Genomic DNA, 27038 nt, shown 5'->3' with positions numbered 1-27038 from the left:
GAGCAGTGCTTCACCAGGGCTCAGATGTCAGGGACTCTCCTGACCTGGTGGGTTGGCAGGAAGTCTGCTAGTGTCTAAATGGGGCCTGGTGGCTAACCTGCCATATTTTGATTTCCAACCGCGTCTTGCCAGCAGAAAGATATTATGGATGCATTCAATACCTAATATCTCTGGTACACATCCAATCGAATAACTTGCCCAATCCACTCCATTTGTACTCCTTTGTACATGATCCTGAATCATTCCTTATTGTTTTGTACAGCACTTCAATCCTTCTCAAATAAGTTTGCACTTTGAAATACCAATCTACGTACATACACACTCCTTACCCACTTGAGTGAGTTGTAAATGAAAGTGATAATCACAGTCAAATCACAGCAAATAATGACAATTTAGATGATTAATTTATATACCAGAAAGCAATTGGTCATACCGGAATTACTGGTCGGGCTGGATTGACAAAGGTTTCGGTTCTTCCTGGCACTTCGGAGGATACGGGTATTGGCACAACAGTATCAATCCGCTTAGGAAGTACGGGAAGCATGGGAATTTGTCCTCCTGGAGGAAAAGGTACTTTATTGGGAAGCATGCCATTCCCAATTCGATTATAAATCAAGGCTCCATTTTCATCTTCACAAAACTGGTGAACCAGTTTTGACTGCAAAGCTTAAAAAGATAAAAATCACAAAATGAGGGTTAGGCGCATGACAAGTTGTGCAAAAGGCATACAACTAATTTTATTTATGTATTTGTACTAATCCTTTGTCAGAGTGTATATGAGCAACATAAGACACTGGAGTTGGTTTGCAGATCAGGCCTGGTTCTAGCAGGGGGGCTGGGAAAAAGTGGGAGGTTACCTGTCAAAGATGCAGCTGCAGAGGCCCAGGGCCTATGGCTGTGAGTGTCCTTCTGCACCTCAATTATGGGTGTGTGTGGGAGTTCTAAGAGTGTTTATGTATTTTAGTCTGTGTGTACGTAGCGCCCAGGAATATACTGTAGGATGGTGCATACATTAGACTATTCAGATAGCAGTAGTGCATGGCTAATTGGATGAGCAGCCAAGATGGAATTATAAATGTCTGCCTATTAGCTAAGAATTAGGTCCTGATTTAGAGTTCAGCAGATGGGTTGCACTTTCACAACCGTGACCAATATCCCGCTTGCTGTATCACAAGTGCAATTGTATATAATACATGGAATATCGGTCATGTTTTGTGAAGTAGTAGCCGGTCTATCGAACTCTAAATCTGAATCTTAATGTGGAGTTGCAATCCCTACTAGTGTATGCTTGTCTGTCTGTTCTCTTCCAGATGCATTAGTAAAGTAAATAACTGTGTTAACTAAAGTAAAATATTGTGCTGTGCTGAATTTATTGTCAGCAGTAGGCTGGGTGACAAATATGAGCATTTCATAATCTGATATCTTGTTCCCATACATTCCTAGGTTATAGTGAGGGCCGCTGACAATATGTAATTTTATGGTTTTGGTGTTTTCCACATAATTATGGATTTGCAGCATTTGCCATATAATTTGTCATTTACTTCATATTCTGCAGATTTAAAAAAAAAAAAATTCTGTCTCAAAAGGATCAAACATTACTAAAAATGCTGCAACATGTGTTAGGGTGCAGTTCAAGGTCCATCGCAATGGTTGAGTGGTCAGCTTTCTGTTGCTTATTGCTGTATGTAGGTGTTAAACATGCACGTAATGAGGTGCAGTGTATTCCAATACAGTGCTAACAACTGTAAAAAAGACAAAATAATGAAGGAATACTATCACAAAATGTGCCATATTATCCGGTATAATTTGTCTTTTCTTGCCTCTTAATTTAGTCAACCCTGCCATATAATTTGGTCTTCATTTGCCGCATAATTTCAGTGGCCCTGGTTATATTGATCTTACAATTTGTATAATCACATGTACCCACAATTAGCCTGATCAAAAGTGACTTCAATAAAGGGCTTTCACTGGTTTTGCAACCTGGCACGATATACACACAGTGGCATTAATGCTAATTATCCAAATTTACCTAATATATATATATATATATATATATATATATATATATATATATATACACACACACACACACACACACAGACGTGTGTATATATATTTGTTTCAGAGAAATGGATAGTTGATGTGTACATTATAGAACATACTTTATACAGCTATATCAAAACCAAATATATACAATTTTTAGGACCTAATTTCATCTACTCATATTTCCTAAATAGCTTGTTTACTTTTTACATTTCACTGCATTGGACTGGGTTTGATAGGTTTGTTGTTACAGTGCGAGCTCACCCAGCTGATGATCCCTGAAAGGAAGCTGCAGAGTTTGTGGTTTCCTCGGCCTTCAGGACCCACAGCTGCATCACATACACATTCAGAAAATACATGCTGTTTGCTTGACTCAAATATGTTATCGTGTTGTTTTATCAATCTAATGTTGTAAACCCATCTGATATTTAATGAACACAGACCACACCATACAAAGGCACCTACCATATGCATAAACACCATGTTTAGGCCCAAGCTTATTTATGCCCAAGCACGCCACACCAGGCTCAAATGAACGTTGCACATGAAAGCAGCCACACCAGAATGCCCAGGCCACACCCACACGCAAATACACCCCAGGCCATACACACACACCACTCATACTTAATCAAACAGCGCATGTGCATATGTAAATCTCACATACAAGAGATACACAAGCAGAAGCTTTCACCATTTACAATCAGGGTCTCTAAAACTGCAAGCCACACAAAGGTATCAGTGAGTCTTTCCCCTATAGCTGAATCTGCCTAGAATCTCTCTCTCTCTCTCTCTCTCTCTATATATATATATATATATATATATAGAGAGAGAGAGAGAGAGAGAGAGATTCTAGGCAGATTCAGCTATAGGGGAAAGACTCCATTTATCATTCATCTGCCATTGTGATCTCGATCTCTCTCTCTCTCTATATATATATATATATATATATAAAGAGAGAGAGAGAGAGAGAGAGAGAGAGAGAGAGAGAGATCACAATGGCAGATGAATGATAAATGGAGTCCAAATATCTGAAACTGAACACCAACAAGACTAAAGTTGTGATCTTTGGGGAAAGCTCCTCTTCATGTGACTCAACCTGGTGGGTGAAGGAGCTAGGGCTTACTCCCCCCCACTTTCTCCACCACCCACCAATCTAGGGATTGCCAATGACTGCAAACTTGACAGCACAGCCCAAGTGAACCCCATCACTGACTCATGTTCCACACCCTGAAGATGCTAAGGAAGATTTTCAAATGGCTTCCAGTCACTCCTTGAAAACCATCACCCATACTCTTGTCACCATCAAACTAGATTACAAGAACAGCCTCTATGCTGGGATCAAAAAGCACCTCATCAGGAGGCTGAAGAACATCCAGAACCTGAAGGCCAGAATCACTCTCAACCTCAAATACGTGTTGGGAAAATTGCAAGGAATAAATAGCCATTTGTCCTATTGTGAAGATGTCACGGCTTGGGTGTAGTAACAGGAGCCTCCTTAAGCTTGCACTACTATTACAGTCTGCTTGGTATCCAGGTGTTTGTGTTGAAGTCTAATCTGCTGGAAATTCTGAAGGTTTAGACTGATGAGTATAGACATCATCTCTCACTCTCCAATAACTCTCTATATTCTCTATATGCCTGATAGGAAGAAGATATGATGTACATTTAGGGCTTGTAGATTACATCCAGAACTAAAAAAAATTGGGCCCACATTGGCCCACCCGAATGCGCCATTGGGCTACCCATATAAAAAGTCCTGGAACCGGGCCTGATGCAGATTCGCTTGTCATTGAACACCTGATAATTCATTGTACATGCATGATTGTGCACATATTTGTACAGAACGCCTGTCCTCCAAAGAACTGCACTTCCAATGTGTTTCTGGAAGGGATTCAAAGGGCTGACTGAAGCATGGATCTTTACTACACAGTTATTTACCAGTGCACCCTTTGACGCATTGAGAAACATTTTGTAGATCAAGCACGCCTCTGTCATGAGGTAGGAAGTTTGCATTCTGCAGTAGTCATTTACACTTTCTCACTGCCCAAATAGTGTTCAGATTATTTCTTACCCTTTTCAAGTAAGCTGTTGCCATGACGGCCTGTACTAGACCATTATTTTCCCTTGCTTCACTTCCTGTTAAATTCCTGGGACAGTAACAGGTGCTCAGTGTCCTAGCTGTGGACTGGCAGGATTCTGTGCCGCTGGGTGTTAGTGTACTGATCATGCCATACCATCAGGAAAAGCAGACATAGAGTTGACATATAGGGTTTTTTATTTTACCTTTATTCTGTTTTAGTGATATGGGGCCATGCAGGCAGCATGAGCTGTACTTACTGTGGATGTATTACATATCTCATTGTGCTGACTAAATTTGACTCTTTCTTCATAGGTTTTTAACTATATACCTAATAATGCAGTGGAGCCAGAAGATCAATGGTAACAATGGAAATCATTGCGAACTAGATTTCCTCTAGAGAATATTTCCTGCATGAAGGATAAGCACTGGCAAAGACAAAAAACCCTGATGTAGTGTGCCAACGCATGTAAACACAAGCATTCTGCAAGGGTATTTACATATGTTGCATGCATAACTACAGTTTAACAAAGTAAAGCTTAAATGTTGGGAAAACTTCCAAAAAAGAATTGCTTTCTGTATAAAATGTATAGGTGAGTAAAGAAGTGACAAAGAACTTGTTTATTGAGTGTACTTTTCAGATTTAAAATATCCCCTCATGCATTCTAATGTTAACTCTTCCTGGAAAATGGAATAATACAAACACCAAATGGCCAATTACATGAAGTGAGTAACTTTCCGACTAGGTGGAACCAAAGTTCTCTGTGTATATGGTACAAATATATCTTGTTAACAGTTGAACTCTGAAGCCTGGCCTAAAAATGATGACACTTCAATGGTATTTAGACTTGTCAGTAAATCGGTTAGTTAGACACACCATTTAAATTGGCACTGTGCTGTTGATTGCAGGTCCTTCGTTGGCTCTGTAGCTCAAACTATCATGAAGTGCCTGTGTTCATGAGTAACTTTGCATGTCTTTAAAGCTCATTGGACAGCAAAGCAGTGTCTACAAAGAAGATCTAGTTCATATTCTACATATCACAATGAGCTATGTCTGTTATACATGGTTTGGAAAAACAGACATGTTTGCTCCTGCCATTTCAAAACTTATTAAAATCTCCTCGGTGCTGCAATTACTAAAAAATTAGTCTCTACACAGACTCTGTTGCTAGTTACACTTACAGGAGAAAGGTGCAGCAGACCATCTGCAAGTCCACCTAAGCACCATTATTAGACTGGTAAGTTCTGTCTGTCTTGCAACCATTTGACTGGATGTTCCCCTGGGGGGGGGAAATTGTATTTAGACCATTTCTGCCCCCTTTGGGGGCAGATCAGCGGATTTTAGGTCAGTCTGCCCCTAAGGGGGCAGAAAGAACGAGGCACCGGGTTTTTGTTTTGCGCCAATGTCACGCAAGGGGATTTTAGGTCAATCTGCCCCCTAGGGGGGCAGAAACAACTAGGCACGGGGATCTTTTTTTTTTGCGCCAATGTCACGCAGGGGGAGCGACCCCGTAGGCAAGGGTCGCGCCCCATGGGGGGTTGGAGGGGTGGGGGGCAAATTTATTTTAGGCCATTTCTGTCCCCCCTGGGGGCAGATCGGCCTATTGTTATTAGGCCGATCTGCCCCCGGCGGAAACCTCTAGGCGCCAGGGCAATTTTTTATTTTATTTTTTTTAGATGGGGAGCGACCCATTAGGCAAGGGTCGCTCCCCTGGGGGGGGGGAAATTGTATTTAGACCATTTTTGCCCCCCCTTGGGGCAAATCGGACGATTTTAGGTCAATCTGCCCCCAAGGGGGGCAGAAACAACTAGGCACCGGGGATCTTTTTTTTCCGCCAGTGTCACGCAGGGGAAGCGACCCCGTTGGGGGGGGGCAAATTTATTTTAGGCCATTTCTGCCCCCCCCTAGGGCCGGCTGAGCTTGAGGCCAAAATCCACAGGTAGGCACTTTGCAAAAAACACCTCTGTTTTCTGTGAAAAAATGTGATGTGTCCACATTGTGTTTTGGGCCATTTCCTTTTGTGGGCGCTAGGCCTAACCACACAAGTGAGGTACCATTTTTATCAGGAGACTTGGGGGAATGGTGGGTGGAAGGAAATTTGTGGCTCCTCTCAGATTCCAGAACTTTCTGTCACCGAAATGTGAGGAAAATGTGTTATTTTAGTCAAAGTTTGAGGTTTGCAAAGGATTCTGGGTAACAGAACCTGGTCAGAGCACCACAAGTCACCCCATCTTGGATTCCCCTAGGTCTCTAGTTTTCAAAAATGCTCAGGTTTGGTTGGTTTCCCTAGGTGCCGGCTGAGCTAGAGGCCAAAATCTACAGGTAGGCACTCTGCAAAAAAACACCTCTGTTTTCTGTCAAAAATGGGATGTGTCCACGTTGTGTTTTGGGGCATTTCCTGTCGCGGACGCTAGGCCTACCCACACAAGTGAGGTATCATTTTCATCAGGAGACTTGGGGGATCGCTGGGTGTAAGGAAATTTGTGGCTCCTCTCAGATCCCAGAACTTTTTGTCACCGAAATGTGAGGAAAACTTGTTTTTTTAGCCAAATTTTGAGGTTTGCAAAGGATTCTGGGTAACAGAACCTGGTCAGAGCCCCACAAGTCAACCCATCTTGGATTCCCCTAGGTCTTTTTTTTTCAAAAATGCACAGGTTTGGTAGGTTTCCCTAAGGGCCGGCTGAGCTAGAGGCCAAAATCTACAGGTAGGCACTTTGCAAAAAACACCTCTGTTTTTTGTCAAAAAATGGGATGTGTCCACGTTGTGTTTTGGGGCATTTCCTGTCGCGGGCACTAGGCCTACCCACACAAGTGAGGTATCATGTTTATCGGGAGACCTGGGGAAACGCTGGGTGGAAGGAAATTTGGGGTTCCTCTCAGATTCCACAACTTTCTGTCACCGAAATGAGAGGAAAAAGTGTTTTTTTGGTCAAATTTTGAGGTTTGCAAAGGATTCTGGATAACAGAACCTGGTCAGAGCCCCACAAGTCACCCCATCTTGGATTCCCCTAGGTGTCTAGTTTTAAAAAATGCACTGGTTTGCTAGGTTTCCCCAGGTGCCGGCTGAGCTAGAGGCCAAAATCCACAGGTAGGCACTTTGCAAAAAACACCTCTGTTTTATGTGAAAAAATTTGATGTGTCCATGCTGTGTTTTGAGCCATTTCCTTTTGTGGGCGCTAGGCCTACCCACAAAAGTGAGGTACCATTTTTATCAGGAGACTTGGGGGAACACAGAATAGCAAAACAAGTGTTATTGCCCCTTGTCTTTCTCTACATTTTTTCCTTCCAAATATAAGGCAGTGTGTAAAAAAGGCATCTATTGGAGAAATGCCCTGTAATTCACATGCTAGTATGGGCACCCCGGAATTCAGAGATGTGCAAATAACCACTGCTTCTCAACACCTTATCTTGTGGCCATTTTGGAAATACAAAGGTTTTCTTGATACCTATTTTTCACTTTCTATATTTCAGCGAATGAATTGCTGTATACCCGGTATAGAATAAAAACCCATGGCAAGGTGCAGCTCATTTATTGGCTCTGGGTACCTAGAGTTCTTGATGAACCTACAAGCCCTGTATATCCCCGCAACCAGAAGAGTCCAGCTGACGTAACAGTATATTGCTTTCAATCTGACATCGCAGGAAAAAGTTACAGAGTAAAACGTGGAGAAAAATGGCTGTTTTTTCCACCTCAATTTCAATATTTTGTTTATTTCAGCTGTTATTTTCTGTAGGAAACACTTCTAGGATGTACACAAATGACCCCTTGATGAATTCAGAATTTTGTCTACTTTTCAGACATGTTTAGCTTTCTAGGATCCAACATTGGTTTCGCACCCATTTTGGTCACTAACTGGAAGGAGGCTGAAAGCACAAAAAATAGTAAAAATGGGGTATGTCCCAGTAAAATGTCAAAATTGTATTGAAAAATTGGGTTTTCCAATTCAAGTTTGCCTGTTCCTGAAAGCTGGGAAGATGGTGATCTTGCCACCGCAAACCCTTTGTTGATGCCATTTTCAGGGAAAAAAACACGAACTGCCTTCTGCAGCCCTTGTTTCCCATATTTAAAAACAAAAACAAATGTTCACTGTATTTTGGCTACTTTCTTGGTCTCCTTCAGGGGAATCCACAAAGTCTGGGTACCTCTAGAATCCATAGGATGTTGGAAAAAAAGGACGCAAATTTGGCGTGGGTAGCTTATATTAACAAAAAGTTATGAGGGCCTAAGTGCGAACTGCCCCAAATAGTCAAAAAAAGGCTCAGCACAGGAGGGGGGAAAAGGCCTGGCAGCGAAGGGGATAACAGAGAACCCCAATTATGCTACATAGCTTTCCAGTTTGTTGCAAAAATAAAGAACTTTCAGACAGGTGAATTTGACCTCGGAACGGGAACATGGCAGCCAGCTAGTTCCGCTGGTTGTGAGTCCCCCGCCCTCTTGCAACCCTCGGAAGCCTCGGAAGCCCTCTCACCTCTCCCGCACAGCTTCTCACGGTCTCTCGCATCTTCAGAGACCCGTCCAAGAAAGTGATGGAAATGCCCGAGCCGGGTGGGCGCCCGTGGTCAGGGGATCCCTCCGGGCAGGTTGAGGCAGCGCAACACCTTTTCTCTGCATCTCTTCCATGCTGGTTCCTGGTAGCCAGGACTATCCGCCGATGTAGAGGGGCGGCGGCCAAGGTACATTACCGGGGTGGCTGGGGCAGAGCCAGCACAGGCTGTCCACCGGCATTTCCCCAGCTGAAGCAGGAGCTGGGCAGAGGGCTACCATTAGAGCCCTTTACCATTAAGGATTCCTTTAGGATCAGCCAGCCCCCCCCCCCGGGTGGGACAAATCTGTATGACCCCCGGACGCTCATCAAGACCTGGGACCAGGACATGGCAGCAGTGGCTGAAATCACCCTTCTCCAGGATCTGTATCTGATCACTTGGGACCCCTGCCAGCTACATCTAACTCGCAGGTAGTCATTGGGCTTAAGCGCGCTAACAAAGGTAATTTCTACAATTTCTGCATCTTGTGAGGGGGGGTACCATCTCAAAGTAATAAAACCTTGCTTGCTGGGCATAATAGAGAGACAGGAGGTACTGCGAAAATTACCATTAAGAAAACTAAAATTACTCCTTCACTCAGGTCCTTTTTTAAGGTGCAGGAGAAGATTGATACCTCTATGTAACAGAGTATGTCCACACCCCTGGCAAATATGGACACCGTTACAGCAGAGGAAGCAGAAGAAACATCTACTCCGTTAGATTCACTACAGAGTTCAGCCACTTTAGAGATAAGGCAAATTATGCCAAGAGGGGACTCCACAGTATTACAGGAGGTGGAGGCAGCACGGAACAGTATAACATATACAGACTCTTTACTCCAATCTATTTTGCAAGAGATAAGAGACAAGGTTGCTATATCTCAGGCTAATCAGGTTAAAATTTAAGGAGTCTGCGATAGTCTTGATGCTAAAATCACCAATCTGACGGAGAGATTAGGGGCTATGGAGTCCACTATTGGGGGCCTACAGTCTGAGGTGGAGGCTAATAGGCAGGAGCTTCACGCTTTAAAACAAAATGAGAAAGACCTGAGAGATAAACTGGAATCCTTGGAGAACCACTGCAGACGGAAAAATCTTAGTTTCTTGAATATCCCGGAGAGAATGGAAGGAGACAATATTAAAGGTTTTATTATAGCCTTAATTAAAGAACATATTCCCATGGTTGCTGCTATTGATTTGGATTTGGAAATACAAAGGGTCCATTTGGATTTAGGAGGAACCCCAAACAGACATAAACCCAGGAAAGTTCTGGTTAACTTTGCCTCTTATCAAGTGAAGGAGCAGATTCTTACAGAGGCTCTTAAAGTACAGGGCTTTAAACATGATGGTTGGTCTTTTTCAGTAAGGTCTGACATGTCTAGGGCAGCGCAAGATCGACGATGGGAGCTTGGGAAGCATGTGCAGGAGCTTAAAACCTTTGCTTAAAACCTTAGGTGCCACTCGACAACTGAAGTTTCCGGCCACCTTAACGGTAATGTGGAGGAATAAAATGCATAGCTTGAGAGATCCTCAAGAAGTTATGGCACTAATTGAACAAATAAGGAAGGAGGGTTAGCGGGCTCTAGAGTGGCGGGGCTCAGGGGTAGGATGATCCACCCATTATGGTTTATAGGAGGGTTCCCAAGGGGAGGGCAAGGGAAGGGTAGTGTTGGGGTGTTAAGCATGATTCGGTTAAATGTTCACTGGGTGGGGAGCATATGGGAGAAAAGAGAAGAAAAAAAAGAGTCCTCATACCTTAATAGATGTTTTTGGGTGAGACAGGAGATAGTAGTCTGCATCAGGACAGGATTACGGAGTCTGATATTATGCTTAATCTTAAAATTCTAACTTGGAATGTGAAGTCTCAGAGTGAGTGGCAGGAGAAAAAAATCCTTGAATTCTTAAGACTATCTGACAACCACATCTTTCTCCTGCAGGAGACGCATTTAAGACATGAGGAATGGATGAATATTCTTAAGACACAAAAATTGATTTCTCAGTTCGCTTGCACTCAACAATCTTGTAATGTGAAAGGAGTAGCAATTATTGTGAAAAATGGGACTCAGGTTAATTTGACAGATGTGAGTGACCCTAGGGGGAGATGGGTGTTGGCGAATGTTAAGCTAGAAGGGGTTCTGCATACTTTGGTTTGCTACTATGAACCTAATGTGGATGACCCTGGTCCACTTATGGATTTATTTGCACAATTGTCAGATAGAGCCATGAATCAGATAATAATTGGAGAGGACTTCAATGTTTTGCTCAGTCTTACTCTAGACAGATCTACCACTAGACCAACTGACAACACAGCTAAAATGAGGAACTGTCTCCACAATATAATCAAGAATGTTGGCTTGGTCGACCCCTGGTGAATCAGAATGGGGCAGACTAAGAAGTTCATGCTTTGGAACAAAAAATATGGCCATGCCTCTAGAATTGATTTTTTTCTGATAGATCTGAGAATTCGGAATAAATTAGTGGACATCTCCCACTAGCCAGCTCACCTCTTGGATCATTTGTCAGTTCAGTTGGTCATATCCCTTACAGCTCCACATGCACACCACAGATGGACACTAGATAGATCCCTTTTGGGGGAGGAGGAGATCATACAACGGTCGAAAAGGGATTTTAAGGACTTCTTTGAGACTAATTTAGGTTCGGCATCGATAACTACTGTATGGGAGACATATAAGGCTTTTATTCGTGGGAGATTGATTAATTATGCAGCCTATAAAAACAAGAGAACTAAAGCTATAATAGAGTCTTTGGAGGATAACCTCCACAACTTGCAAGCTCAGATAGATACTGCCAAGGATGCAATGACACAGGCTGACATACGGCACCGCATTCTGGGAGCAAAAAACTCACTTGAGACCTTTTTGGAATCAATTGTGAGAAGTAAGTGGGAAGCTAGTAAACTGGCGCATTTTGAGTACGGAGAAGGATGTGGGAGATTATTGGCTTGGAAAACCAGGTCTGATCCAGAAATATTATTACAAGTATAATAATGGATGGGTCTGGTAGGCAGTCCTCAGAAGAGCATCATATTTCAGGACCATTCGTTAAATTATTTTCGGAACTATATAAGGAAGATACTGTGGCTCCGGTGGATGCGATTGAAAACTGGCTCAGGGAGGATACCCTCCCAAGGTTAGATTCAGACAAGAGTCAGGCCCTTAATCAATGCATTCAAGGTGAAGAAATGGAAAATGTTGTTGCTGGTTTGAAAAAAGGGAAGGCCTCGGGCCCAGATGGGATCCCGGCCGAATTATATAAACTTTTAAAAAAAGAGCTTGTTCCAGTTTTAACTCAATTGAGGAACTCAATATTTGTAGGGTCTACCTCGGTTCCGCTCTCATGGAATGAAGCCATTATAACCTTAATATTAAAACCGCAGAAAGATGCTAGGAGATGTGAGTCGTATAGGCCCATCTCACTACTAAATAATGATTATAACATTTTCACAGAAGTACTTGTCAGGAGACTAGATAAGGTGGTTGGTGATCTGGTTCATAACAACCAGAAAGGTTTTATGAAAGATTGGTGTTTAAATAATTTGGTTCATGATTTGATCTCCGCAATTGACATTCCTATCGCCACTAATAAGCCCCTCACCATTTTAACTTTTGATGCTGCAAAAGCCTTTGACCAGGTGAGTTGGCGTTTTTGCAGGCAGTGATGGAACATAATAACTTAGGAGACTATTTTCTTAAGACAATTAAAACCATTTATAAAACAACTCTAGCTAGGGTCTTGATCAACGGCTCCTTATCCTCACAGTTTAGAATTGAACAAGGAACACGACAGGGGTGTCCCCTCTCCCCCCTTGTTTTCAATCTATACATTGAACCGTTGGCCAGGAGAATCAGATTAGACCATAGAATAATACCCTTTCAGTATCAAGGATGGGTTTTGAAGGAAGCACTATATGCAGATGACCTATTGATTTATACGCAGGACCCTCAGAGTTCATTTGCAGTACTTCTCGAAATTCTAGCAAGATTTGGGGAAATCTCTGGTTACCTAGTCAATACTGATAGTGATGACCCTGAATGGTCCACAAGACAGTAGATTAGAGAAAGATTAAATTGGTTATCTTGGGGGTAAAAGTGGTCAAAATCCTGGCAGAGATGGTCCATGTGAATTTTTTAAATCTCTTTAGGGAAACTAAAAGGCTTCTTACCCGATGTTCGCATCTTCAATTTTCGATTTTAGGCAGAACAAACTTAATAAAAATGGTGATACTCTCAAAATGTACATTTATTTTTAACACCCTCCCCCTGCTACAGCGGGGGTAGTTATTTTTATCTGGTCATATACAAATCCAAGAATAGCCTGGAAAAAATTGAGGGAAAAGAAGTTAGATTGAGGAATCGCACTCCCAGGTTTTCAGCTTTACTATTGGGCTTTCCAAATGAAAAATATCAGACCACTATTTTCTAAACAATATGTCTCTCCTCTGTTGCATGCACTAACAGGCAGCTTTCGGGAGCAGGCTGCATATTTTCTTTACAAATTTGGTCACCCCAAATACTACAAAAAAGTAAGATTAAAAGTTCTGAACTTGGGAATTCCCTATTATAGTGAGTTGGCCCCAATTTGGGACTACCCCAGTACACTGTTTTGCTTACAGGATCCCTTAGTTAATCCACTAATAGAGGGAGGAATTGCACGATGGGGGCAAATAGTTACTAGTGATTTCATGTGAGCTCTTATCTGATGTGACAAGCACTAAATTGTCCAGATTTAAATATATACAAATTAAATCTTGGTTACAAGGACAGTCTGAGGCTGGGCTTGTCACGGATTGGGAAAGTGAAATCATAGGCACCCAGAGGCTAAAGAAAGAAGTTTCAAGATAGTATTGGGTACTAATACAGACTGAGGACACCTCGCTCCCACTACCTGTGAAGGGGTGGAAATCTGACTTTCTGACATTTGACCTTTTCCACCTCTGGCAAACATCTTTTAAGACACTTTGGTCTGTGGTGAAACCTGCCTCCTTGAGGAGGAATCTTTTGTTCACTTTGTATCGGGCCTATTGGACTCTGAGAAGGTTTGATAAATAGGTTTTCAACAGAGGAGTGATTGCCCGAAGTGTGGATTAGAGGGTGCAGATGACATACATCTTTGGTGGCGGTGTCCGAGAATTCAAAAATTTTTGGAAAATGTGGGTAAGACGATTCTATCCATTATAAGCAGTCGAGCAGAAATTAGTTTACCAAGGATTATATTTGGACTATATGAAGGTTTTGGGGGAAATATGCATGATAAACTGATGAAACCCTTGGCACATCTTTTTTACTATTTAATTTCGATAGCACGGTGGGAAATATGTTCCAAGTGGATATCCAGTCCCCCCCCCCCACTCATATTGAATGGGTATTGTCGATGAAGAAAGTCTCTGACCTCAACTGTAGTAAAGGCCAGTCCAGATGTCAAAGAATGTGGGAACCTTTTTAGACCTTATATAGAATTAATTCTCCTGAACAGATAGGTACGGGATCACTTTTTTTTTTCTTTTCTAGTTGATCATGGTAAGAGTCCAAAGATTAATTTGACGCAACTGAGAAGAGGAGGAGTGATGGCCACCCTCCCCTCCTGTATCTCTTTACTCTATGCTGATGGAGGCAGCGTCTCAGATTTCTGGTCTCAGGGTTGGGACCTGATAAGGGCAGAGACATGGCAAGACCTCTCCTGACTTTTGTGGTAATACGAGAACTAAAAAAAAAAAAAAAAAGAATAAAGTACTTTCTTTTAAGTAGAAGGTAAGCACTGGGCTGGACAATACAATTTTGCCTGTGGTTTACTGTTGATGTTTGTGCTCTTGCCCTCACACATCCTCCCTGAGACGCTACTGACTGTTGGTCTCACTACCCTGCGTGTCAAGAAACAAAGTACCCAGCCCAGTTTGCATAACATAGTAGGATTGATCACAGGATACCAGTGGCAAACTACTTAAACCATCATGGTTCTTGGACATTGGCTCTTGTCTTCCGAGTGGCCCCACAAATGTGGTCTGCCACTGGACAACATTTAAGAATATTTAGTGAGGGACCACAGAATTCCCATCAGTCTCGGGTGAATGGTATTTTATTTTCACAGCTCACGTGACTGTGATATATTGTAACACTTTGTTAACAGTGGGATATTTGGAGGTACATTGCATGCCTAATACAGAGTGCCCTCCATAATACCTTTGTGACCTGATGTCCCTGGTCCCTGTGTCAATGAGCTCTTCAGGCTAAAATCTACCGGCCCTGGAAGCCACTGCCCAAAGTCCCTGTATCAATGTGTGTTAAGACTTTTCAGCATGAGGATGTTCTTCACCTAAACATTTGCCTTTACCCCCTCCTATTTTGGCTTATCTCATTTTTGTGTGCTTTAGGACTATGTGCACTTTACTACTGTTAACCAATGCTAAAGTGCTTGTGCTCTCTCCCCTAAACGTGGTAGAAGTGGCTTCTACCCAATTAGCACATTTAATATACTTGTAAGGCCCTAGTAAAATGGTACCTATGTACCAAGTACCTGTAAATTAAATGCTACTAGTGGGCCTGCAGCACTGATTGTGCCACCCACTGTAGTCCTGTAAAACATTTCTCAGGCCTGCCATTGCAGCCTGTGTGTGAAGTTTTAAACTGCCATTTTGACCTGGCAAAATAAATCCTTGGCCAGGTCCAAATCTTCCTTCTTAATACATATAAGTCACTTTTAGGGTAGGTTTTGGACACCCCACAAGGCAAGGTGCAATGCATATAAAAAGATGGACATGTACTTTTATGTTTTACATGTCCTGGTAGTGAAAAAGGAATAGTTTCTTACCTGTAACTCCAGTTGTCTAGAAGGGGTATATCCACGTATAGTCGTAAGCGTTGAATAGTTCCGCCTGCCTGCGGGGACCCTGGAGCACTTTTTCCAATATATCTTCTTAACTGTTGTTGTTAGTCTTACTTCAAGAAGGCTTGCAAGGTCACTTAAGAATGTCAATATGCAGCCTAAAGGAAAGGCTACAGTGTCCGAAATTCTTCATCTTGTTTGCTTTAAAAAGGACAAATAGCTAAGGGACATGAATTCAAATGCATGAATAAGTAGAAAATTTAGCAGAAAAAATCTTTCCGAAACCTTTTTGTAATGGGCAAAATAAGGATGAAGGAGTGCAGGGCAGTGTAACCCATAGCCTGCCATTATAAATGAAGAAAAAGGAGACTGCGTCTTTAAGAACAGCTGGTCCTTCAGTATCCCATCATGCCTAGAGAGAGGCAGTTACCTCAGTTTTTTTTTGGAAGGCAGTCCTAGCTGAGATAATGATATACCTGAAATATTATTTTGTTTACTCCGCCGGAGAGGAGGGAGGGTTGCTTATGACTATCATGGAAATACTCCTACTAGAGAACTGGAGTTACAGGTAAGAAACTATTCCTTCTCTCATAGGTGATTTCCATGTTTAGTCATAAGCGCTGAATAAAACAGCAAGCCCATCCCATAGACAGCGGTGAAGTAGACAGAGCAATAATGAAATACGGCATCAAGCAAAGAGGTTCCTGAGAGAAGCCTGTCCTACTTGAGAATCTGTCCTCGCATCAGAGTCAAGGCAGTAATGCTTAGTAAACGTCTGGACAGACCTCAGGTAGCAGCTCTGCAGATATCTGCTAAGGAAATATTCCTCATCAAGGCAGCCATGGCAGAGGTGCCTCTGGTAGAGTGTGCTCTTGGTCTGCCAGCTAAGATTTGTTAGCTAGTTGGTAGAAATACAGAATACAGGAGACAATCCACCTAGAGATTGAGTGATTGGAGGTGGCCAGATGGGTGCGAACCGGCCCATAATTAACAAACAATTGTTGGGATTTTAGAATAGATTTGCTTTTATCTAGGTAGAATTTAAAAACCCTCTCTACGTCTAGAGAGTGGAGTGCCTCTTATCTGGAGTAGATGGGTTCTGAAAGAAAGTTGGCAAGGAAATCGAGTGATTGACATGAAAGTCAGAGATAACCTTGGGCTGGAATTTAGGATGTGTTTGCATCTCTACTTTGGAGGAGTTGAATGTGTAAGGTTCATGAGCACAGAGAGCCTGAATCTCGCTAAACCTACATGTTGATGTAATTGCCACAAGGAAAGCAGTTTTCCAAGTGAGGGGTTGGAGTGATGCCTTGTGTATGGCCTCAAATGGATGTTGCATGAGGCATGAAAGGACCACATTACACTCCCATGGTGAAGAAGGGCACCTAACTGGAGGAATGACCTTCTTTAAACCCTCTGGGAAATCTTTGAAGACTGGAATCCTAAAGAAAGAGGTTTGCGAGGACCCTTTTCTTTATGCACTCTGAGCTGCCAGATGGACTTTAATAGAAGAGAATTGCAGACCAGATTTAGCCAGGTGTAACAAATATGGTAGAATGACATCCTACTGGCAAGAAGTAGGGTCTATCTTTTTGGAGGAAAACGAGATGCAGAATCTCTTCCATTTGAAGGCATGCATCTCGGGTGGATGGCCGTTTTGACTCTTTTAGGATCTCCATACAATCCTGTGGAAGATTGAAGTGCCCATACTGTACTAGCTCAGGAGCCATGCTGCCAAACTCAAGGAGGAGAGGTTGGGGTGTCTCATCTGTCCTCCGAGTTTTGTCAGGAGGTCTGGTCTGCATGGCAGCCTGAAATGTGGTCAGAGAGACCGGTGAAGAAGGTCTGGGAACCACCATTGCTTCAGCCACTCTGGTGCAATGAGGATTATTCTTGCTTACGTTGTTGAGAGCTTTAGTAGGACTGCTGGGACCAGGGAAATTGGTGGAAAGGCATACAGAAATTTGTTGGACCGGTCTATCCACAGGGCATTCCTGAACAATTCTGGATGGTAAAACCTGGCAGCAAAGCCGCAGCATTTTCTGTTTCCCACTGTGACGAAAAGGTCGACAGAAGATGTGCCCCACAAACAGAAGATATCTTGAACGACGTCTTCATTCAATACCCACTCGTGGTTCTCATCAAGAACCCTGCTGAGGGCATCCACTTGGACATTCTGAACGCTTGGAAGGTGAGTTGCTACTTTCTTCAAATTCTTGGCAAGGAGCCAGTATCATATCATCTGGGCCTCCTAAGACAAGACTCTGGATTTGGTTACCCCCTGCTTTTCCAGGTAGTATATGGTGGTTGTATTTTCCGTTTGGACAAGCAGGGTATTGGAGCTTGAGGAGTATTGTTGTGGCATAATGTCTCCCTCAGATACCAGAGGCCTTGTATTTGTAGGTGATCCATATGAGTTCACCCATCTGAGGAGAGAGGCATCAATCACGATGGTCTGCGATGGAGCCTGTGGACGAAATGGCATCCCTTGTAGGAGATTGGTTGGAGAGCACCACCAACGGAGGGATCTGATTGCATAGGTGGATAGAATGATCCTGTCTTCCCAATTTCTCAACAGTTGATTTCATTGGTCCTCCAGGCATTCCTGGAGAGGCTGCATATTGAGGTGAGCATTGGGAGTCAGAAAGATGCAGGAGACCATGGAGCCAAGAAGTGAGGAGACTGTGGCCACTGTTGGCCGATGCATAGCTTTGAGAGCACAACACTTCTTGAGAATGGATAAGCGTTCTTCCTCTGAAGCACACACTTTTCCCTGTAGTGTGTGAATGGTAGCTCCAAACTAGTAGTGCAACTTCTGGACTGGTGTTGTCATGGACTTGAGAAAGTTGACATGGAACCCTAGCCGATAAAGGAGATTGCATGTCCATTTGAAGTGCAGCTGGGCTTCTGGAAAGGTAGATGCCTTGTTTAGACAATCGTCCAGATATTGGTAGACAAAGATTCGGTGCCTCCAAAGATGTGCTGCCACCACAGCCATGCACTTGGGGAAAGTTCTGAGTGCTGACTTGAGACTAAATGGTAGGATGGCGTATTGAAAGTGTTGTTGTCCCACAACAAATCTCAGGAACTTCTGATGCTTTTTCGTGATGGGGATATGAAAGTAGGCATTGTGCAGGTTGACTGAGCAAAGCCAGTCCCCCTGGTAAATCTGGGGGTATATTTGGTGTAAGACCAGTATCCTGAACGTTTCTTTTCGGATCCATTTGTTGGCAACCTTTAGGTCTAGAATGGGTCTGAACAGTTTTTTGTCCTTTTTTGGAATAAGGAAGTACCTTGAGCAAATGCCTTTTCCCTGCTGGTTGAGGGGAACAGGTTCTACCGCTTTCTTTTCCAGCAGGATGGTGACTTCCACCTTTAGAAGGTCAAGATGAGAAGTGGTTGACCTTGGCGTAATACTCGATGATGGGGTGCAAAACCTGAGACAATAACCCTTCTGCACAATGTTCAAGACCCAAGCATCTGTTGTAATTCATTGCCACTCTGCCAGGTAATTAGTGACGCTTACCCCACCGTAGTGGTTAATGGACGAGGGGGAAGAGCGTTTTCAGGATTTTGAGGCTGGAGGTTGTTGAGTACCCTGTTTGGGCTGGTGTGCAGTCTGTCCTCTTTGTTGTTTTCGCTGAGGCTGGTAGGATCTTTGGAATTGCTGCTGAGATCTTCCAGGCAGCCACTGAGGGGTTTGAACCCTCTGTGAAGTATAGTGATGCTGGAAAGGTTGAAAGGATCTTCATTGCTCTTTGAATTTTTCAACGCCTACCACCTTCAGTGTATCGACCTCAGTCTTCATCTTTGCCATTTCATTGTCGGCATGAGAGCCAAACAGAGTAAATCCTGAAAATGGCAAGTTCTGAATGCATTGCTGAGCGTCCGGTTTCAGCGACTTTAGAAGCAGCCAGGCATGCCTTCATAAGGTTACTCCATGGCAGTATGCATGTGCTGGGGATGAGTCTGCCGATGCACTAATAATCTGACCATGGCACCTTCTTGGAAAATCTCCAAAAAACCCTCCTTCTGATCCCTTGGGAGTTGGTCGACAAAATGAAGTAGAGCGTCTCACAGGGCCCTATCATATCTGCCCAAGAGGGCTGTTGCACTTGCCACCTTCATGGATGTTGTTGCCGAACTACAGACTTTGCGGCCAGTCGAATCCACCTTTCTACTCTCTTTGTCAGGAGGAGAGGTAGCAGACGGAGATGTGTTGTGAGATTTGTGAACAGCCAGGATCACAAGTGAATCAGGTGGAGGATCGGAATACAGAAACAAAGGGTCTTGTTCCGGAGGACGATACTTTTTTGGTAGCCTGGAAGTTGCAGACTTAGTCATAGCCGGTGTAAGGAAGACTTCCAAGGCGGGTTCCAGAAGACCTGGCACTAGTGGTAGCAAAGGTCTGGAGGCTGTGCGCTGCTGGTCTCGAATATGACCGCAGTGGATGGAGTTGGAACAGCCATAGGAATGTTTAGTTTTGCTGCACCTTGAACTAGAGCTTCTTGAAAGGTGTTGATATCGTCTGCCGGTGAGGAACGAGATTGAGGCGAGTTCGATAGTGTCAGCAAATAGTCTCTGGTGGACGATGAAGAATCACTAGGGTGATTCCAAGTGCTAGTTGGCTGGCCTCTTAAGCAGAGCCTCAGGGACTGATCAGGCTCCAAAAAAACTTTAACTCAGTACCTGGGCTCTGCTAGCACTGAGTCCCTGACCTAAGTGGTGCCACCCCAATCCTGGGCCCTAGGAAGTAGGCCTAAAGGTGTCCTGCCTGTGGTCCCTGCAGAACTGATGCAGCGCAACGCATCATCTCACAGGTCTCCGAATCGGGACTGGTGCATAATGCATGAATTAACACAGGAACTCACATCGCAGCCTGCAGACCCCTGAGAACAGCTGCTGTGTGACACATCGAGAACTTAAGCCTTTGCATCACAAGCCCCCTCACTGACAGCATCCTTGGCGATGATGCAGGGCCTTGCATTGCAGCCTTGCAGCTCATTGGAACCGCTGCTGCGCAACGCATCCTAAGTGGTGTGGGAATTTTCTTGTGTTGTGTTTCACTTTATTATTGTGCTAAATAAATAAGTTACGCATTGCCTCTAAGTTAATCCTGGGTACTTTTGTGCTAAGCTACCCAAGGGTCGTGCACAGGTTAATTTGGAGTTTGCTTGTGATTTCACCTTGTCAAGGATTGTGGTTGCTGCATGGGCATGGCTTTACCTCTCCCCCTTAACGAGTAACCACATTTCTTACAATGTACCTTTCAGTCCGAAATGTACTGACCCTGGATACCTCTGTCTAAGTTGTGACTTTAGCATTAGTGAGGTCTGTTTTTAAGGGCCTTATTTAGTGAATGCCGTTGACTTTATTGTTATTGGCTGTGTCTGCACCACCTGTTTCAATGCAGTTGCTAAAGCGTACGTATGCCACAGTACTAGTAGCTTTCAGTCTTCCCTTATACCAACATATCTCTACTACTTCAGAAAGGTACAAAAACTACGCAGAAGAGGAGAGGGAGCACTTTGAGATTTCTAAAGCCATATTAACCCATGGACTTCTGGCGTTACAGTGTTTTGGATGGGAATTATGGAGAGTACTGCGCCGTCTGATAAAATGCTTGGTTCATTACTTCCCTCCAAGGCTTTGAGGATAGGGCAATCCTGGAAGAACCCATCTGTGTGTGCTACTCATTTTCCAGTGCAAACATTTGTGACTCCTACCACTCGTTACTGAAGCAAATGCCCTTCACCTGGCTTCTGAATTATTGGATTAGGATACTAAGTCCCTTGACTCATTAGCAAAAAGGTGTACTGGAAATAATTAATGCACCTGTGCAAAGCCAATGCAGGTATCATTGGGGCAAGTTGCTATGGCAAGATGTGGAAATCTTTGGGTAAATTTCTGCCTCTCCTTACCTCGAGTCTCACATATATTCAGGTGTCCCTGAATAAGAAGCTGTTGTCTTTCTGTTGAGTTCTGCACTGGGGCACATTGACACAGGTGAGGTATGAGTTTGCTAATGGGTGTGAAACACCTTCCCAAGAGCACCTAATAAAAAGGCTGAACTTTACAGTTGACGGTTAGAAACTATTTGCTTAGTGAACTTGTGAATAGCTTAGAAAATGCGATCCGGTGCTCTATTGTTCCATGCTAGTAGTGCTTAATTTGTACTGGTGGCTTCCGGTGCGGAGCACTGGTACTTATTTTTGAGGGCCGGCACTTATTTTTCTGCCTTAAGCATTTACTGCGAGCGTAAGGCTCATATGTAGAGTTGGAGAAAGAGAAAAATGAAAAAAGCTTCGCAAAGGGAGAAGGGAGAAAGCAGCAAGAGTGAACTGAACGGGCAGGAAGCGGACGTAAATGGATTAAAGAGGCCCGAGATGGCTTCAGGATTAAGTTGCCTCAGTATTCTGTGCTCGCACACTTAAGGGCAGCAGCCACTTGTTTCAGAGGAGAGCTTTTGGCACTGGGATGTTTTTATTTACAAATTAAGCACTGCATACTAGGCCATGATCTCCAACAGTCCCACAGCAAAGCCTTTGCAAAGCAAAACTGATTATTCATACAAAAGCAGATCTCATTCATGGCAAGTGTCTGCTGCTTCACTAACATCAGTAGCCATCAAGAGCATTCCTTCAGCACCCACCAGAGGAAGCAGCAAAAGGTATGAAATTCAAAACCATCTTTTTCAACTGAGAAAATGAAGCTGGTTTAAGCCACCCTTGTGGGTATGGTTCATCCTACCACTAAAGATGCTGAATACTGCAGAAGTTTCTAGCCTGAAGAGCCATTACTCAGATACTGTGGACCCATGGTGAGTCATGGGTTCCAGCTATCATCCCCCATTCCCCACCTCTACCCAGTCTCTCATGATTTTATGGCACAAGCGACGAAAGTAGGGATAGTATGGGGTATTAAAACCATTCAGCAAAGAGAAAGGATCTTGAAGTTTTACTACATGGTCTTTGTGGTGGAAAATAATATCCAGGCTGGTCTCAAAGACATAATACATCTGCATCCAGTCAGTGTATTCCTGGCCAAAGAGTTCTAAAAGATGGTGACTCTGCACATCCTCTCAGCACTACAGACAGACAATTATCTATGCACAGTCAATTTACCAGATGCTAACTTATATGTCCTTATGTGGCAGCTTCAGGCGAGTTCTTTAGGTTCATTGCAGGCTGTGTTCACTATCAGTAATAGGATACTACTGTCCTTGACTGTCAACGTCATATTGATTGATCTGTTAATTCTTGCCAGATCAGGAGTGAAATCCCAGTTATCATTGCTGCTTTCCATCTCTAAGGGTATTTCTTTTTTATTCCTAATCATCATATGTTGATCATTACTGATTCCCTGGAATATGCTTAATTCCGCCATGGGTTGACAATCATTGTAACAACCAAGTTGGCCTAAAAGACCCTGACAGTAGCCTTTTTGTCCTCCTTGTGTGCCTAGGCCCAACATCATATCCATGTTCCATATGAAAAAAAGAAGGTGCCTAATCACACACCTGGAAATAAACTTATGAAACTGAGCTCAGGACTTATGGCTCTTACTGTTCCATCTAGTGAGACCCTCAAACTTTCAACAAACAGACTCCCAGAGAACACTGACTTGTACATTTCTGGGATCACTTCTCTTCAGTCATTGGGGGAATCTGATTGTGAGTCCATTTGCAATCAGGACGACCTCAAGTGTATTCTTTACAATTCTTGGATGAGCAGAGATTCCCTGTTCCTGGGAGAATTATTGCTTCTAAATTAGTTGTGCCTGTCTTTTACTGTCCTTTTACTACTTCCCCTAGTTCCAAAGATAGCTGTGGATTTGATGCATTCACCAAGTCACTGATCCAGATTGAGTTTCTCAGACATGCTCCATCTTACAATCAAGGTCCTCTCCTTCTTCTGGACAAAGTGGAGCTCCTCTATGTTCAGAAGGAACTGATACTGTACCCTTACACATAACTGTTCATCTTAGCTGACTGATAATGGAGACTCTAAACGAGGAGGGCTGTTTGGGTCTTTCAGATAATTAGCTACTTGATCTTTGGGGAGCTTGGAGAAACATTGTTGGACCTCTATAGAAGAGCAAGTGACTGTGGATTTACCACTATGACTTAGTGAAGGTCTCCAAACTGCTCTGCTTTGTGGTTGATGGTGTGCTGTCCCTTGTCTCCTAACTTACTAAGTCAGGAATTGAGGTACAGTCATGCAGGCTAACTAGTAGTATTTGGGACCAAGCAAACTATGATTCACAATGTTTTCCCTTCATAACCCTATATAGATAGTGAATAAAATGACTTATTTTCAGTTTATTCTTTTGTACAGTTTGGAGGGAACCTTAATGTGGTGTCCTACTAATAAATTAACCTCTTCCCACAGGAAATGCTAATATTGGTTTCAAATGTTGAGGCAGGAAAAATAAATTATAGCAGCACAATTTCATGTTAACAGTGCTTCATTAAAAGCTGCCCAGATAGACATCAAACGTTTAGCACAGCAATTTACTGTAAGTTTGGACTGTCTCATGTGATTAATTATTCCTTTGTTCCCTCTACGAAAAAAGTGGCTATATGGGTGAAATGCTGAATGTCAAAGTTTTTCTGGCTTTACCTCTGAATATTTTCAGGTTATGTTGAAAATATCTTTGAATGTATAGTCCCTAAAAATTAAAAGATGTGCTGCCAGTTCCTGATAAATGCAGTGCTTAATTTGAGCTGGTGATTCCCAGTGCTCGCACTGGCGCTTAATTGCCAACACCTGCACTTAAGACTGTCTCCCACATGGTGCAGCTGCTTGTTTTATTTGAGGATGAGAACAACAACAGTTGTTTATTAATTCCATATACATGAAAAAATAATAATACCTGCCACCCAACCAATAATTATAGATTTGAGGGCCTGGAATTGTCTGAATTGTCATACCTCTAGGAGTGTGATGGTTAGTAGTTGGGTTTTTACTGTAATTGACAATGCTGGCAGTGGCAATGAGTGGTGCAAGCTGCAGTGGCTTCCCAATGAGGGCCCTGGCACTTATTACTATTTATTTTTTACAAATTAAGCACTGGATAAACATGTAATCCCTACAGATGGAAGGATGTGAGGCCAGTGCCTAAATGACTGTGTGAACTCTACAGACATAGGGGGATATGTTGTTTTACCAGATTGCCACTCCTCAGTCTCACATTCCCCAATTATCTCGCCTTCCCCATGTCTTGCTTCGAGCTACGATTGTACATAAAAACTTATTCCATTCATTATGACCTTTAATACTTAAAAGATATACCTCTCAGATGGGCAGCCCATGATTTGGAATAATTATTGCAAACAATGAATTTTAAAAAAGTAAACACTGTGGGCATGATTCACAAAGGTAAAGTTACAAGTTTGTGTTAGTTTGAGTTTTTCGCAATTCACAAAGGAATTTTACAAGTTGTATCTTTACGAAAGACTATTTTTTATGTGCAGAGTATCCGCCATGAGTGCACAGACTCCAGAGTCATAAAGAGATTACTTGTAAAATTTATTTGTGAATTGCAAAAAATTCTAAACTTACACAAAAGTATAAGTTTACCTTTGTGAATTGGGCCATGAAATTTCTGTGTATTCTGACAAAAGCCTTAGTGGTGATTGAGTTCAAAAATCTCTTTTTGTTAATTTGATGTCTGTTCCTTGAAGGTTTTCTTTGTTGAAATCAGCATAACAAGGATTAGATGCTGTGCATCTTTTCAGGTAGGACACTTCTGTTTATTCGTTAGTCTGTGAATCCTCATGAAGTACCCCTTCTTCAAAAAAGATTTGTTCAAGCCCATATGCATTACTTTTTGTTGAAAGCGCCATTTGCTCCCAGGCCAAATTTTAAAACAGCTTGCTGATTTGAACACATCTATCTGGTATTTCTGTTGGTGAAGTAGCGATATCTGTGTGGAAATTATATTTGACTTACCGGGAAGTGTGTTGAAGTCGTCGATCAGATACATGTGCTCCTGGTCAGGATCAGATGCTATCAAATTCAACTCTCGCAGAAATTCAGCCTGCGTGGGGTCAGAAGAGTTAACAATTCCGATAGCGTACATCTCAATGTTAGCTGCATGGGCCTCCCGTACAGCCATGTCCAGCTTTATTGGCTCTCTCTTGTCTGTTTGCCCATCTGTCAGAACTATGGCCACCTTCCTTACACCAGTCCGGGCACCAAAGAATGCTTTCTGGGTGGCATTGTGAATGGCAGTTGCCGTGTATGTCCCTTCTCCCATGTACTGCATCTTCCTTATGGCCTGCTTCACTTCTTCTTGGGTGGCATACCTGTTCAGCCCAAATTCTATCTGCACCTCTGCACTATATAGCACAAGGCCAACTCTTGTGGAGTTTCTGCCCACAGTCACTCTTTCCACCAAAGCTGTCACAAAGTCTTTTACAATCTCAAAGTTTTCTGGTCCCACACTTTCAGAGCTGTCAATGACAAACACAAGCTCCATGGGGATTTCCTTGCACTTGACACCACAACCTGAAGGAGGAAGGACAAAATTATGTTAATGGTCACTTAAGCAATGAACACTCATGCTTTACCAACAAATGTGAACTTATTTTGTATATGGCAGTATGGTACACGTTTATGCACATTCTTGAATCATGCATTAAGTAGGGTTAAACATATGTCTCCCAGTATGCTTTGTGTCTACTACTGAATGTCCTGGAACAATAATTAATATACTTATGCAAATATAGAAGGTATGTGACACTCATTAATGAAGGCCTGCAGCTTCAAAGCACTGTAATGTACTATGTGAATTACCTTGATACAAATGAAAGTATTTTTCAACCTTAGAAAGATGAAAGGCTGACTCACACTAGCAATAAACCTTGTTATTCTTAATATTATAAACACAGTTTAGCAGTGAGTGCTTTAGACACTAAGCTGTTGACAAGGCTGATGACATTATGGGACAGTTATTAAGTTGGTGTGTAAAAATGAATGTTACAACTGTTTATTATACACAACCATTTCGGCTGTATATCTATTGGTTAGGTGAAAGTACAATCTGTTGGTGGTAGGGAGCCCTTTCCAAACACTGGTTGGGCCTCTAAATTTCTGAGTAGGACTCGTATGAGCAACCTTCAGTGGAGCAAACACAATCTTTGTGGAGGGAATCACCATTCTGCGAAATAGTGTGAACCTTTAAATTAACTCCATGAATGGATATGGAACAAATATTATTAGCACATGTGAGGTATGTGGCTATGCTCATCCTGGTCAGCATCTTTGTATTGGTCTATCACCTCCAAGCAGGACAGCTGACACAACTGGACCTTGACAGAAAATAAATGGAGGACAAGCCCTTAATCTCACTCCAGTTGAATAAAATACATACATTTGTAAGTGGAACACCCATGCTTGTGCCTCACATCCATACTTAGGTGGGAGTATAAGCAAATACTCAAGTTGTGGATGCAGGACCTGGGAGTCTAAAGCAGCCCTGGAAAAGTCTTAAATATCACACCTACTTCTTACCAAGCGAGTTAGTATAGCAAGTAAGTACCACCCTTTCC

At 42.8% G+C, this 27038-nt stretch overlaps 1 protein-coding gene across 1 annotated transcript in view; it reads right to left on the bottom strand.

Annotated features, from left to right (window-relative positions):
- The window catches only part of LOC138285403 (collagen alpha-1(XXVIII) chain-like), a 196383-nt gene that overhangs the window by 13169 nt on the left and 156176 nt on the right, over positions 1-27038 (bottom strand). The window contains exons 32-33 of the mRNA XM_069225287.1: positions 25438-25995; positions 434-666 (exon numbers count right to left, since the gene is read on the bottom strand). Coding sequence (XP_069081388.1) covers positions 434-666; positions 25438-25995 — 791 coding nt within the window. The remainder of the gene's footprint in view (positions 1-433; positions 667-25437; positions 25996-27038) is intronic.

The sequence above is a fragment of the Pleurodeles waltl genome, chromosome 3_1 (genome assembly GCF_031143425.1).
Source record: "Pleurodeles waltl isolate 20211129_DDA chromosome 3_1, aPleWal1.hap1.20221129, whole genome shotgun sequence".
Lineage (NCBI taxonomy): Eukaryota > Metazoa > Chordata > Amphibia > Caudata > Salamandridae > Pleurodeles > Pleurodeles waltl.
The sequence above is the reverse complement of the archived record's forward strand: the minus strand, read 5'-3'. Positions and strand labels throughout refer to the sequence as shown.